A 15,568-nucleotide genomic window follows, 5' to 3' on the forward strand; every position below is an offset into this window, starting at 1 on the left:
ACAAAATATTAGCAATACTCTCATATTTCAGTGCTCAAAATACTCAAGTATCCTATATTCGTAAGATGAGAAGTTGGCAACCCTAGGAATTTGTGCTTAATTGTCATGGAAAATGTCATAATGGAAAAACATTTAATGAAAAAATACATTTTCTTTGTTAAATGTTCTTTTTTTTTCCATATGATTTTGGGGTTAAATATGACCTGGACATATAAGATTCACATTTTAATACTGACAGCACTGGATCAATACATCCTAATGAAGTATGGATAATACATACACTTTATGAACAAAAATAAAGTTATTTTTTTTGCATTCGTGGTTCCTGAGGTAACTTTAACATGCATGGAACCTTCCCAATGCTCATAAGGTTCTTTGTAGCAGATAAAGTTTCTTTAGACTAGAGAAGGTTTCTTCAAAATGGATCTTTTAAGAACTTTTCACTTTATTTTTAAGTGTGTATTTGCAGTCTCATCATGATAGATGATCTGATCTAATATGAAAAACACTTTTGAACTGAATCCTTAAAAATATGTACACACGCACAAAGTGCTTTCCTCTTCATTTGTCCTGTATGTGTCCATCATTTTCTTACCAAAGCGTGCATCATTTGACAGTCAACTCACCCTACTCTGCATATTGTGTGTGTGTGTGTGTGTGTGTGAAAGAGAGAGAGAGAGAGAGAGAGAGAGAGAGAGAAATCCACAATTAAGCTGCTGCCGGATAGTCGGGTGAGAGAAAGACATGAAGAGTTTGTCCTTGTGTTGTGAATGTGGACTGCACAGGATAAGCTGGTTTAACTGATGGGATACCGTGAGTTTAGACCCAAAAAGCCTCATCAGACATATGCTTGACTGGTATGGGAGCAGCATTCTGCAAACTTTCCAGCAAAATTACTCAGCAAGTCAAGCGTCGGTCTTCAGGTAGGTCGTAACAATAGCACCACTGGAATCTTTCAGCCAGTGAGAAATGCCTCAAAAAATCTACGTTTGCATGAATAAGCTTGTAAGAGTTGGTGGTCATGTGTCATGTTCACTCAACAGTGCCAGATGTGAGATTTGTTTAGCAGAGGCTGCTCTTCTAGCACCTCCCTCCCGTGTTTAATCATACATCTAATGTGTTCCTGGAGAGCAGCCAGACTACACGAAGAAGCATTCTTGAGATTACTTTTGTTTCATTTCAACATCAGAAATCATGTATTCCCATGTTAAATGACATTCAGACCAGAAGTTTTCACCTAAGGATGAACATGACAAAAAATGTGATTGTCTCTTCAGCTGCTGAAATATGTGTATGCAGTATTATCCGGTACTTTGAGACTAGATGATTTCAAGTAGGCCTGAGATCTCGAAATGGGGGCTGAATCTCACAAATAGGGCGTGGTTTCTATGGAAGGGGGCGTGGTAACTCCCAAAGGGGCCGACACCTCCACAGACGGTTAGGTTTAGGGAAAGGGTTAGGTAAGGGGCCCCTATATCTTGCCTGGTGGTTATATATATATATATATATATATATATATATATATATATATATATAACTATAAATATAATCTGTGCAGTTACTTTTCTTAAAGATGCACTAAGTATATTTTTTCTTAATAAAAATGCTTTACATATAAAGACACGAATAGCATTTTTAGAAATATGTTGAAATGACGTATGCTCACATTAGATGTAAACTTCAGTCATATCAGAAACAGAATAAAAGCTGTTTAATTTTACATGGAGTGGGTCGCCCCCTCATGACAATGAGTTACTACCACAAATAATGACATTAATAATATCATGTTTACTTTATATAGTGCTTTCAGTTAAACATTTCACTAATGTTCCTACTGACCAGAAAAAATGTTTTTATTGGTGCTTGCTAAGAAAAAATATCATAGACAAACTCTTAACTCTTTTAACTTGGCCAGTAAGCAACAACCAAGCAGACACCCAGGACACCCTAGCAACACGAAAAAATGCTCAGGAGGGGCCTGGGTAGCCCAGTGAGTATTGACGCTGACTACCACCCCTGGAGTTGTAAGTTCAAATCCATGGCATGCTGAGCGACTCCAGCCAGGTCACCTAAGCATCTTAAATTGGCTCGGTTGCTAGGGAGGGTAGAGTCACATGGGGTAACCTCCTTGTGGTCGCCATAATGTGGTTCTCGCTCTCGGTGGGGCCCGTGGTGGTTGTGCGTGGGTTGTGCGTGGATGGCGCAGAAAATAGCGTGAAGCCTCTACATGCGCTGTCTCCGCGGTAACGCGCTGAACATGCCACGTGATAAGATGCTCTGCCACGTGGATTGAGGCGAGTCACTACGCCACCACGAGGACTTAGAGTGTATTGGGAATTGGGCATTCCAAATTGGGGAGAAAATATTTGAAATTGTTGTAATGTATTTCTAAGTACACCTTTTTCCTTTTTTATTTATATTTATTTACAAATATATATTCATATATTTTTAATATTGGCAGACTTGGTCCTCCATAATCACATTGCAACCACATGGCAACAACCCAGAATACATTTTTAGAAGAACATGTAAAAATCTAGTTCTGTTTAATCTTTGCAAGAAGTGTTCATGATGTCTTATTTTAGCAAGTATGCAATGCAGTAACAATGCTGTCTGGTTTGTCTTCCTCCCTTACAGGTTGTAAATACACGTGTCATGCCCACTGCCGTGACCAGGTGGCGCTAGACTCTCATCAGAATGCATCTTCTAATGGCTGCCCATTCAGTTCCCATGCTCAGGACCATCTTAACAACAACCAGCCGTCACACAGCGTAAGTACGTCATATTAGTTTGTGCACGCTTATGAATGTATGTGCAAATATAAGTTTAATATATTTTATATTCTGAAATACTGAACATACACTCTCGCATTCATCAGAACGTCAACAATCACAGTCATTTCTCATGTGTTTGCTAGTAATGTTCAGTGATTACCACAAGGGAGAGAACAATTCCAGCTACACTGCCTAAAGTAGTCTCAATGTTGCTGTTAATGTTGGGCAATGTTGATACTGATACGCATTGTGCATGTTATTTTAATGTTCACTGGCAGATTAAAGATTAATGCCAGTCTCATGAAAGCTTTAAAACAATTATGACCATTAGTGGAGGTAACTCTATGGGTGTAATATTCAGAATCTAGTGTGCGTGCCTCAGTTTGGTCATAGATATTACTCCTTTGCTGTAGTCTTCACTTAGATCTGTTTATATAACAGTGATTTAAATGATAATACTCTGTTATTTAGTGTCATATGAGTGTAAACACAAGCAAACACACACTATTTCCCATTGCGCTTTGCATGGAAGTAACAATAGCTTGTCTGTCAAAAGGAGGATGTTACACTAGAGAAGAATTCCACTTGTCACCATAGTGTCTGTCTTTTTTACAACACCATTATACAGTAGATGCTTTGTAAATGTTATATTCCTGAATGAAAGATGAGCTGTGTGTGTGTAGTGTGTGTGTGTGTGTGTGTGTGTGTGTGTGTGTGTGTGTGTGTGTGTGTGTGTGTGTGTGTGTATTCATGACAGTCCAGTTCTGTCCCATTTGTGCAATGCAGGAAAAGACACTGGAGTATGTAACTACAGTGTTACCATGGTTATAGAGCCTAACTGTGCTGTAACTGGTTTAAAAGCAAAACTGATCTCAGATTATTAGTTTATAAACTAGTAAATTTCATGATGAATAAAGAAAATAAAGCCTATTAAGAAATATATAGTTATATTATTATTTTCATGAAGCACCCCCAGTTCTCAGTAGCCTGAAAGTGTAAAAAAAAAAAAAATACATATATATCCCATTCTCATTTATAAAGTACTACTAGGTATATGTCATGGTAGTATTTGGTAAATATGCATAAGAAATATATAAATATTTTTCTTGATGCAAAATGTAATCTCTAAAAAAAATTTAAATATTCAGTTTGAAACTTCGGGCAGTTTTATGTCCTAGTGTTTGATATTTATTCAAACAAACAGATTTCAACTTGATGTTATATTAAGGTCACAACAAAACTGACTTTTCACCAGGCCTTTATCATTTATATTTGATACTTTTCAAATGCATTTTATTTATTGATTTGAGTGTTTTAGCCTTGTCCCAGACCCAGACTTTCGATATTAAACAATACAAATCCATGATTAAATACAAATTATAACATTTAAAACTTTGATAATCTTAACAACGAGTGAAATTGACATAATTTTTATATTTATTGTTCGAAAATTATTTAAGTTTAAAAACAATTGTTGCCATCATTTACACCACACCAAACCATTTATTTTAGTGTATTTGTTATTGTACAGTTGTTAATGTAAAGTTACTTCTTAACCAAATGGAACAAAAGTGTCAGTGAAAATCTTGCTTAAGATGAAACATGAGACAAGTGATGATGTTTGAAGAAAACAAAGGAAAATTAAGGTAAATATCACTTGTGACCATATCATTTTTATTGGGATTAATTTAGACAAATTATGCAAAAAGTGTGCAAATAAAATTTAATTGTGTGTATTTAGGATACATAAAATGTTAGCTATGAAATAAGCCTTAGCACGACAAAGGAGTTGTCCATTTTTATTAAAAATGTAAAAATATTAATAAAAAAATAGTATGGAAAATATTTTAACTTTACATTCTAGAAGTCATTCACAGTGCTCAAAGTTTTTTTTATTTTATTATTATTCTATTTTTTTTTATGTCCAATCATATTATGCTATTTGCTTCAGGTTTTTTAGTATGCAGTGTGTACCGTTAGATGGGCCTGCACTATCTTCAAAAGTTTGTTCGTTAGTAATTTGGGATTAAACTTGGGTGTGCACTCTCCCACAGGAGAGTACTGAGAGACCAGCTGTCTGTGTCATTCTAAACATGGACGAGTCTAGCAGTCATATGAGTGTGTGAATGTGTGACTCTTTGTATGGATCCTACATTCCAGACCAGTAGCCCCCTTCCTCCAATGCAGTCAGTTGAGTTGGCCACGTTACTCAGGGCCAAACAAGGCCATACACTCAAGTATAGTGTCTAATGTTGACTATCAAGGTAGTAATAGGGAGGATAGGGTGTCTACATGTAACACCAGTTACAAAAACAGTTCAACAGTGAAGACATAACATATCAAAACTGGAAAGCAAGATGCATAACATCTGAAGTTGAGCAAATATAATTCTAAACAATTATGTTATGAGAGTATATGCATGATTGTAAGACGTTACAGTATTCTATTAGTTATCAATAGCAGAAAAATCAAGGTTACAGTGAGGCACTTACAATGGAAGTTAATGGGACCAATTTTTGAAGGGTTTCAAGGCAGAAATATGAAGCTTAACATTTTATAAAAGCACTTACATTAATTCCTCTGTTAAAACTTGTGTATTATTTGAGCTGTAAAGTTATTTAAATCATCGTTTTTTACAGATGTTTTAGGATTTACAGAGTTACATTGTAATGGCAACAATCTTTTGCCATTACAATGATGAATGATCAATACAAAGATGAATGTTTACATCTTGTGACTATACTTTTGAAACAATGAGTATTTTAACGTTTAAGGGTTGTCCCCATTCACTTCCATTGTATGTGCCTCACTGGAACCTGGATTTTATTTTTATTTTTTTAAGAAAAGGAGGGATGAAGTAAATACTGTTGATTGAGCTTGAACTATCCATTAAAAGATAACTTTTAAACTTGTATAAGGATAAACCTTATTTCTTCATCTTATGGGGTTTTGTGTTTGTTGAAAATCAAACACAAATATGAGTAAATATGATCCAAAGAAGAGGAACAAATAGACAGATGTAGGAAAAAGAGTGTTTCCCCTCAGGAAACAGTCACAGGGCACCTGCAGCATAACTGAGCCATTTCCCGAACACACAAACACATACATTTACCTACACAAACACATCATTGCACAGCATAAGGCACAAACACACCTTCACACATAGACCACTTTTATAACACTAGAAGCTCCACTTGTGCCTGTTTAACTGTATACACAAAGCCATCAAGGATAATAACTAATTTATGACATTTTTACAGCATTTCAAGCACTTAAAAATGAAAATTGTGACATACTTTACTCACCGTCATTTAGTTTCAAACTCACTTACTTCCATGGAACACAAAAGGAGACGTTGGGCAGAATGTTAGCCTCACCATCGAAATGGAATACCAGTCTCCAGTGGTCAGGTTTTGTTTCTAGATGTGTAAAGAAAACAAGTGTGCAATGCCAATGTGTTTTTGCCTAAAGTTTGTGTTTTGTCTATAGTTTACCCTAAACCTTAAACCTAAACCTAACCGAGAGTCACAAAAAGCAATCGTGAAATGTCATTGACATTGTCATTGAAATGTCATCGCATTCAAACAAACGTATAAATTTTGAGGTTATGTATGCCGTACTAGTCACGCGCTACAGTAAATGTCTTTATATGTCTTAATATTGCATTGAGTGAGGAACAGAGCTAAAAATAAGTGTTTATGAACTGATAATCTGCGGTTTTTCTCATGATTTATTTTAAAGGGAATAAAAGTCACTGTGTTTGTAGCACTTCTAGTGTTCACATCACAAGGAAACTGCCACGGCACAACAAGCCACGTAATAATATATTCACAAAATATAGGTATAGTAATGTGATTCTATGAGACCATGTTGGAAGTTTTGGTTGGGATTAGCAAGACTGGTTTGGTGAAGTTTTTGTTGGGAACACCACTGCTGATGGAAAAAGGCCAACATTTGTATCTCAGTGAATTAAGCCTGTGCAGTCATGTGAATTGGTTGCGACTAATTTGGTTAGAGTGATTTAATTTGTCTTTCTTTTTGGGTCTAGAGTCCATCCCGAGGCTCTAATAATTATATTTCACTAACCAACCAAAGCCAGGTCTGTTTGACCAGTCACAGAAGATTTGATGTTTGCATAGGTTAATCATGATACTGTAGAGAAACTTGTGCTTTGTGGAAATTTGTAATGAAGCATCTGTAAACCTTATTAAGCATAATATGTTCCATCAAATGCTGATTCTCTTTGGTCGTGCATTCAGATCTGGTGCATTTGTTGTGGAACTGCTCAATCTACCCTCTGGATGGATTTGAGCCAAAGTCTTTTGGATCTTTAGATGCTACAATTCAGTAAAAAAATTGGCATGTACGTGGCTCCATCATTACATTTAATGGGATTTGATTGTTCAAACCTTAGGAACAGTTTCTGAAGGGTAGGCCCTGACTAAACTGATGTTTGCAAGAAAGTGTTTCCAAGGAAAATGTGTCAAGCTCCAGTAATGCAACATGTGAGAAAATCTCATTCTTTGTTGGATTAGAATGCTAACAGAATTCACTTTGGCTTTTAACTGTCACACAATGACATTCCTGAAGGAACCCTATAAATATATCCAATGTAGGTTAGGCCCCTTGACCTCATTGGAGAGCTACAATCTGTGACCAATGATTCACTTTTAGCTCACAGGACTGCTTATCCTCCCAATAAAATAAGCAGGCAGGTCTACCTTAGGCCTGAGATTAGCAGTTGTCTATTTTAAGAGCTAATCCCTCCTCTTTCTTCAGATCTTTCTTCACTCAACTAGGTCAGCGGTAACTATCCATAAAGCACCTCACGTAATGTTCACATGTGTCCACACTTTGATCCAAAGACACTTCTGGAAAACACTCCAGACTTTATATCATGTTTTTACACTGGATTCCAAGTGTTCTCTACGTTGCTACGTGAGCACAGTGAATAAATGCATGCAAGAATGAATGGATCCTGAGAGAGCATTTTTAATCAAACTGAGAAAAAGCAAGCGGTGTGTTTGTAAATTAAACCCATGAAACCACTAAATCTGAAGACTCTTTGACAGAACATTAGGGAGCAGTTGCTTTGGCTACTTTGATATCAAACAGTTGCAAAGTACCTTTCCATGGCAATGTGCATATAAATGAGCATTTGCAGCAGTAATTGCTCCCAGCTGTTGCCACATTCACAAAGACTGGATTAGCCGACAGGCTCCGCAGGATCTACTGTAGAAGTGGAAATCTCAGCACAGGGTGGGATTGTGTATAGCTGTATTCAGAAACCTTTCTAAATGATAATCAATCTTTTCTTCAAGATGGATGTCATTTACTATGCAAATGTAAATAAGTATGTTGTCATAGATAATTAGTGGTGTTTGCATTGCTCGTGCTAAGGCCAGAAACATACTTTTCTTAAGTATGTGTACAGAGACCCGAGCACTTGGCCATCCCATTGCCAACACTTGATCCGGTTAGACTAAACATGCATTCTCACGTTACTGTGGCGCTAATAAACCTCTGTACTCAAGGGGGCGATAGAGTAACTGTCAAAAGTTTTGTTTTATTAAGATGTGTTATTATTCAGGCAGTTGCTATAAATATATTGACATTAACTTACTTGCTCAGCAGTATTCTCTTCCAACTGTTGCTCCACCATGGCAGTAATTGATTTTAAATCTCATCATAGAAGCGGACAGTTCATGCTAATGCCACTATAGCACCCCTTTGCAACTTTGAGAATGCAATGTGTACTTATGTTACATTGTGAATTGCATCTGACACATTTTAGGATGCAGCAACATTAGGATGAGGAACATCTGTGGGATAGTGAACACTAAGACATGATTGTTTGGGTGTGTGTAGAAGCCCTTGACCTCGGCTTGGATCTCAGTATCGTTTAGACTGAGAAGGTGAGGTCATTGTCTGTTTCAGCTTCCCTCAAGATTGTTGTCTTTTGGATTCACTATTCATATCCTCGTGAAATAAACTGAAGGAACTGCTGGGGTATTTGAGCATAGGGAAACTAATGTATATTAAGTTTCAAATCTGTTGTGCTTTGGTCAGCACATTGCAAAACACTCATTGGGACGTTAATGATAGGAGTTATGTGTCTTTGCTGTCACTGTGCCGTAGGGTACTGCCATTAGCGTTACAGTAGTTTCCTCAATTAAAATGATAAAAACAGATTAAATTGCCAAAGGATGACACACAAACAGATTTTTCCTATTACATGCACTTTTTCCTATTGTGTAATAAGTAACTATTACTTTAATCAGTGTATTAAGGTGTGTACGAAGCGTCTTGAGGTCACATTGTTTAATGTAACTGCCACAGAAAACTCTTTGTGTGAATGTAAGTATAAATTGAGTTGTCTTTACGAGAAATTCCACACACCCTCACATAAATGCCAGCACTTAAACAGTAGCTGTGTGCTGGGAGCATTAATCACTCCCCCTCAGCAGAGGAATGTGGATAATGTGTAATGAAGGCTATGGCCCACAGCCAGAAAACTACAGGTTACAGTCACAGGTCACATCTCAGCACAGTGAGGTTTGGAATGAGTTTCCTAGTGTGGTCAAACATCCTCAATGCGTTTTCACACGCTCCTTGGCAACACAAAATTATTGAGGCCTCGTCCATCTCCATGTTTTTTAAAAATAAATATTTCAATTAAGATTTTTAAAGGTTAAGGTTTTTTTTTTTTTGTAGGGACAACATTATTGTTTATTGATAGCTGATGCAATAATTGCTATGTAGGGGGGAAAGTCCGTTAAAATTTGCTGTACTGACCAACCAGTTGAAATGCTTCTGAGCTTGAAGCTTTCCAGCCTATGGTTTGCATGAGTTTGGCTGTTTCTTCTGCTGACAGTGTATTTTTAGGTCTTCTTCATATTCTTCATGCGCTGTCCTTCCACAAACCTCTTAAAAGCTGCAGTTTGTGAGGTGTGGTTAGCCCCTTCCTTGATCTACTGCAGATGTTGCCTGGGTGTCACTACATGATTCTTCTTTGGAACCAAATACATTTCTCTTGACTGGGTGGGCTGTTATGTTATCAAATGTGACTCATTGTAAAATACTAAATATATGTGTAAAGGGAAAATGGCTTGAAAACATAATAAGCTAAAGCCTCAAGGCAGCTGTTCACACAATAAAAATGATGTCTGTGCTCTTTCAGATGTAAAAACTGCTCTGCAGTGGTTGCAGTAATTAATTTTGACTGACTGATAATGCAAGCCAAAGCTCTGGGGCTGTCTTTGGTTTAAGTGGAAAATTTGCTTAGGCTATCAGAAATGTTCTGCACCTCAAAACATGACAACAATTTTCTGAATAAAAGAAAATCTCTTTCCCCCTGGGAAATATGTTTGGTCCTACAATGACTTTCCCTTAAGCCAACTTGCATGGATATGTTTTTATGGCACTTTCTAATACCCCAGCTATGTGTTATCCATAGAAAAGTGGGACCCAACATCCTTGGATTAATTGCAAAGAGTGCCAAAAGTGACTAACCCCAAAAATGAGTGGTTTGCTTTTTATGGAGTAAATCCAAAATCAGACCCATACTATGTCATAAACATGAGGCTTGTAGTTTGTCTGCAGTTGAATACATATTTTTCACTGGGAAGCTTCCACATGGAAGTTTGGCCACTGTGACATAATGATCAAACAGACCAGTAATAAACTTTATCTGAATAAGTTGTAATTGTTTGACCTGAAACGTGAGATATTGTAAAAGTGGTAGTGGTTGCTGCCCATTCCTCATTTCCTATGGTCGCAGGTCCCTCTCCAGGCACATAATTCATAATTCACAATGGTTTGAGGTGTTGTTCTCACGCATGTTGCAAATCGTAGGTCACCAAATCAAAGTGCTGCTTTGTAAGCCGTCATATGCACCACACGCACAAGTCTCTCACAACACTCTGTCATCAAGGATCTTCCACTTTTGTAAGACTGGTCCGTATGTTTCCATTGGTCTACAGTTACACCCATTCATATGGGCGTAGTGGCTTGAATTAAATGCCCAAACCTGTACTTTTAGCTCAGATGGTAGGCCTGCACCAGCTTGAGAAGTTGTCAGTGTTATGTTTCAAAGAAGAAAAAGAAAAAAGTTTGCATCAGTGTGTGTACAATTAGAGGTAAGTGAACTTACATTTTAAAAGTTGTTTTCTAGCCATCAACAGGGATTAGAGCGAAGTATTGCTTTTCGTAGAGTGTGGAATGCAACATTATAAAACATATAGTTCCAACCATCAATTCTGAATGGATTAGATGCCTTTGATTCGAAATTAATGTACCAAATTGCTACGTGGAAACAGCGTACAGTAATTAAACGAGATTTATGCTGCCTTTATGTCCTTTTTGGAGCTTCAAAGTTCTGGTCAGTTTGTCATTGTGTTGAATGGACCAAGAGAGCAGAGATATTCTTCTAAAAATCTTTGTTTGTGTTCAGATAAAAAAACAAAGAAATTCATACACACTTGGGATGGCATGAGTGTGAGAAAATGATGAGAGAATTTTCATTTTTGGGTGAACTATACCTTTAATACGCCATGTTAATACGTAAACAGTGTATTGTAATGAACTATATTACAATGCGGAACTATATTACATTTTTAACTGTACGTGTCTTTAATTTCTGTTGCCAATTATTGTATTGTTTGACTGAAAGATGATTGCTGATCATGCCTGCAGGTAGGGAGGAAACACCTAGGCGGCAGGAAGTGATGACGAAATGTGTGTTAGTGGGCGTGTTCTATCTCTCGCGCGCCGCTCCTGTTGCGTTGCGTTTGTTAAACTCAGTTTGAAAAGTCTTTGGAAAGAAGTCGGCTAGGCGCGTTTTCCGTGTAGTTTGAACTATTGAAAGAGTTTCCCCTACGTCATACGTTCATTAGAGACATATCGCACACATTTAACGAGGAAAGGAATACTGTTTGTGGAATTTGCCAATCGTTTAGTCATCCAGGGAGAAATAAAGCGGATGGTGACGGAGCGGCATTGACTCGTGTTTGCGTTGCGCGTACATACAATATATAAATATATATTTATATATTTTTTAATGTGTCAGAGTTTCTCTTCAAATGTCGTGGACGAGCACCATGAGTAGTGGATACAGTAGTTTGGAAGACGATTCAGAGGAATATTTTTTCACTGCTAGAACTTCCCTGTTCAAGAAGCCGTCCGTTAAACCCACGAACCTCAAGGTGAATATATTTACATGAAGAATTTACCTTTTGTTTGTTTATCCAGTTATTTATTTTTTAAAAAGCAATACATACCGGCCATGTTGCCATATGGCACAACCATGTGCTGTAGTTTCAATGAACTGTCATATATTCTGTGTACATATAAAGCATAAATAATACATATATACTTGTGTTTTATGTATGCATGCGAAGTACTGTGAGTAATATTAGTATCCAAGTAGAATCAGCTGTTGCTTTGGATTTTACTGGAGCCTGAAAAGTCTGTTCATGAGAGCTCATTAATGCTTGCAATAGTTAAGTGTTTGAAATTGAAGCTTAGGCCTACTAATTAACAGAGAAAGGACAGGATGCATGACAAATCTAATAAATATTTAAAGATTTCAGGGACGTGTTGCATACTTAAATGACACAATAGGAGGCAGCTATACCAGCTGGTGTCCCTTGTCATATTAATAACCTTAAAATAATCTCACATATGTGTCAGATTGAATGCAGTATCTTTTTTAAAACATGCCATGACATTATTCTAAATCCAAGTTATCAGTTTCTGTAGCCATATGGTCATCTTTATACTCCGCAGCAGTTTGTTTTGTTTTATAAAGGATATTATCTTTTATTAAGGATGGTATTTGATTGTGCATGACTGCCGGTTTGTCTAATAGCCATTACGTCATGCTGCCATGGCATGTAAGATATGATGAAGTAGGTCACCACCAGCTCATGAATGCTGTTTTGTTCAGGATCTTCATGCTTGGTGTGGGTCTTAACTGGCCGACATCAGCATTCCCATATCAAAGGCAGCTGTTCATAATTTTTTAAGTTTTACAGCTTGTCTATGTGTCTAGTAAAAGTGAGGCATGACTGACCCCATGTGATTTGAATCCGGCTTTTACACGGTCAAAAATGTGAATGTGAAAATAAGACTTAAAGATGAGTCAGATATTCATTTTATCACCCCCATACTTCTGTCAATTACCCAATTGTGAGAAAAATGTCAGCGGAGAGAATTTTCACAGAGAACTTCCACAGTAAATGTCGTCATGTGACACCCATTTCAGTCTAGTGAGGCCGACAGCAAGGCAGCTCACTGGGTTTTGAACTGAGAGTGTGTAGCCATTATAAACTCTAGACTTTTAAAACTATTCTGATGCAGTGTGTAGTGACTATCCGTCTTGAAACGGAACAGCTGGAGAAGGATTTGCTCCAAAAAAAAAAAATGAATGAGTCAATTCCTCGAATGGCACCGGCACATTGCTATAGCTCACTTCCTGCTACTTCATTCTGACAAAGTCCCCCCACCCCCCCAACATATGCAACATATGATGCAAAGGGATACTTTTATGCGTGGAATAGTGTGTTTTGTCATGTGGGCGAGATATACCCTGTTCTCTCACCTATGCAGCGGACAGTTGCACAGAAAATGCAAATGCACTGACGCTAGGCAACAGCTGCAAGTGCAGGCATACACAAAAGCAGGATCATTGGGGCTTATGTGGGCAACAGCGTTCAGTTCATACAGAGAATCATTGTGACTGTAATGGCTTAGTATTGCTCTTCATTATTATAAAGAAAAGCAGTACATTTAATTCCCTTGCGTATAACATACAGTATACTGTGGTTTTACCTCAGAATCTTGGGGGGGCGGCAGAGTTCCCCCTAGATTGTTTTCATCCAGTCACCGCTCCAACCACAGAAATAAAGTGCTCTGGCTGATTCATTAAAAAGAGCCGGCTTATAAGAATCAGACAACACTAGTTAGGCTGTAGTTGATTAAAAATACATGGCTCTTTATCTTTAGGGTGGAAGAGAGACTGTGAATTGTATTGTTGAATTCAAGAGTGCTGAAACTGTTTTCTTGGTCATTCTGAGAGCTTTGGATTTTCATGACATTGTAGGGAAAAAAGCCCTGACAGTTTTAAAGAAAGACAGACATTATCTACAGTCCGCAGGCTGTTTTTATAGCCCATGGCCTGATTGAGGAAAAATTAAATGAATGATCACACAGTCAGAAATTGCTCATTTTGGGTGAATACACAAGCCCAGACTTGCAGGCAGCTAAGGTTTTTGCTGGCACTGACCCTTTGCTTGTGTTTGTAGACAATCGCTGTTCTACCTGTGAATTATTGCAATTGTTGCAATTATATGCATGTTTACTGTGTCTTTGTTATCGTGGTTTAGTCCACTTGTAGTGGTGGCTAATGGTTTGTGCATGACGTCATTGGCCTTGAATAGTTGCATGCTTTGCCAACACCGAAAGCACAATGAAACATGTGAAAACGCTTGTGAAAGTTTCTCATCCATTGTTTAGCTGCTCCACAAGGTTTTCCAGGTTTATCTTGAGCTTTTCCGCTTGGCATGTTTCAGCCATCATGCTGATCAAAGCGCATGAGTGCTTACATCAGTTCGCCATCATTGTGGATCAGTCAAATGATTTGGATAATAAATCATGTTGAAATGAATTGCATCTGGTAGCTGAAGTTCATGCATTCTGCTGCAAATGGAGTTTATGTCAGCCACCCTCAAAAGATAAAGCATTGATTTTTAAGTGCCTAAACTAGACCATAAATGATGTGAATACAAACCTAAGCTGATTCCATTCTAGTCTGAGTTTATATGGGAGCAGGCCCATGAATCCCTTCTGTAAATCATGAGAATATGTGCTTTAGACGTTGCTATTCTCAAGACGGCCTGTAGATGTTAATGTCATGCTCTGGATGTCTCCTCAAGCAACATTATAATTACTCTACATTAAAGAGGCTTTTGATGAAATGTATGAACTGACAACCAAAAATCCTAAACACTTAAAATACGATTAAAAGGCCACATTGTTTATTAAGAACTTCTGGAAAATAACAACTGTTTACAATTCTGTTAGAATTGAATGGAATCTGATGAAATTATGTCCAGGTCACATTTTTGCAACAAGAAAGCCTGTTTTAAAAGGTTACATTAAGTTGAGCATCTCAATCAAAAGCATTTGTGGCAGATTGTTGATTGTCGACTTGTTCTTTAAGAAAACCAAAAATCAATGCTACAGTGAAATGAATGGGGCCAATCCATAAACTTTGAAATACTCACTGTTTCAAAAGAGCAAAAGAGGTAAACAATACGTGTGTTAACATGATTTTAGTGTGATTAAAACACTTGCTAACCTTTTCTGTGTAGAGCTATATCCAGTTTGAAAACTTTGTTGCCATGATGACACAACACCGTAAACCGATGATAAAAACAATTACATAAACAACTGTACAGCTCAAATAATGCACAAGTTTTAACAGAAGAATTAATTTAGGTGCTTCTATAAAATTATAAGCATCACTTTTCTGACTTTTACACCCTCCAAAAATCAGTCCCATTGACTTCCATTGTAAGTGCCTCACTGTAACCCTGATTTTTGCTGATTTAAAGGAAAGGAAGAACAAGTAAAACATTTTTTTTTGTGTAATTAACATTATGCAAATGCTGTCGATTGAGCTTAATTTGTGTTGAACCCAGAATATATCTTTAGGGGGGGGGTTTTGTATTGCGAAATTATTTTTCTGATAATTCTATATATGTATAATCTGACTTTTTATATATATATGGAGT

General features: G+C 37.3%; 1 protein-coding gene across 3 annotated transcripts in view; it reads left to right on the plus strand.

Moving 5' to 3' along the window:
• Positions 1–15,568, plus strand: part of LOC127638675 (ras association domain-containing protein 3-like) — a 40,787-nt gene that overhangs the window by 7,998 nt on the left and 17,221 nt on the right. The window contains exon 2 of one of the 3 annotated variants that reach the window (XM_052120300.1): positions 2,638–2,771. Coding sequence is in view for 2 of the 3 variants with exons in the window: in XM_052120298.1 (XP_051976258.1) it covers positions 11,855–11,977 (123 nt within the window). In the remaining variant the exon portion in view is untranslated. Of the gene's footprint in view, positions 1–2,637; positions 2,772–10,829; positions 10,913–11,577; positions 11,978–15,568 lie in introns of those variants that run through there. The other 2 variants (XM_052120299.1, XM_052120298.1) reach the window with 2 other exon arrangements.

The sequence above is a fragment of the Xyrauchen texanus genome, chromosome 47 (assembly GCF_025860055.1).
Source record: "Xyrauchen texanus isolate HMW12.3.18 chromosome 47, RBS_HiC_50CHRs, whole genome shotgun sequence".
NCBI classification, from domain to species: Eukaryota; Metazoa; Chordata; class Actinopteri; order Cypriniformes; family Catostomidae; genus Xyrauchen; species Xyrauchen texanus.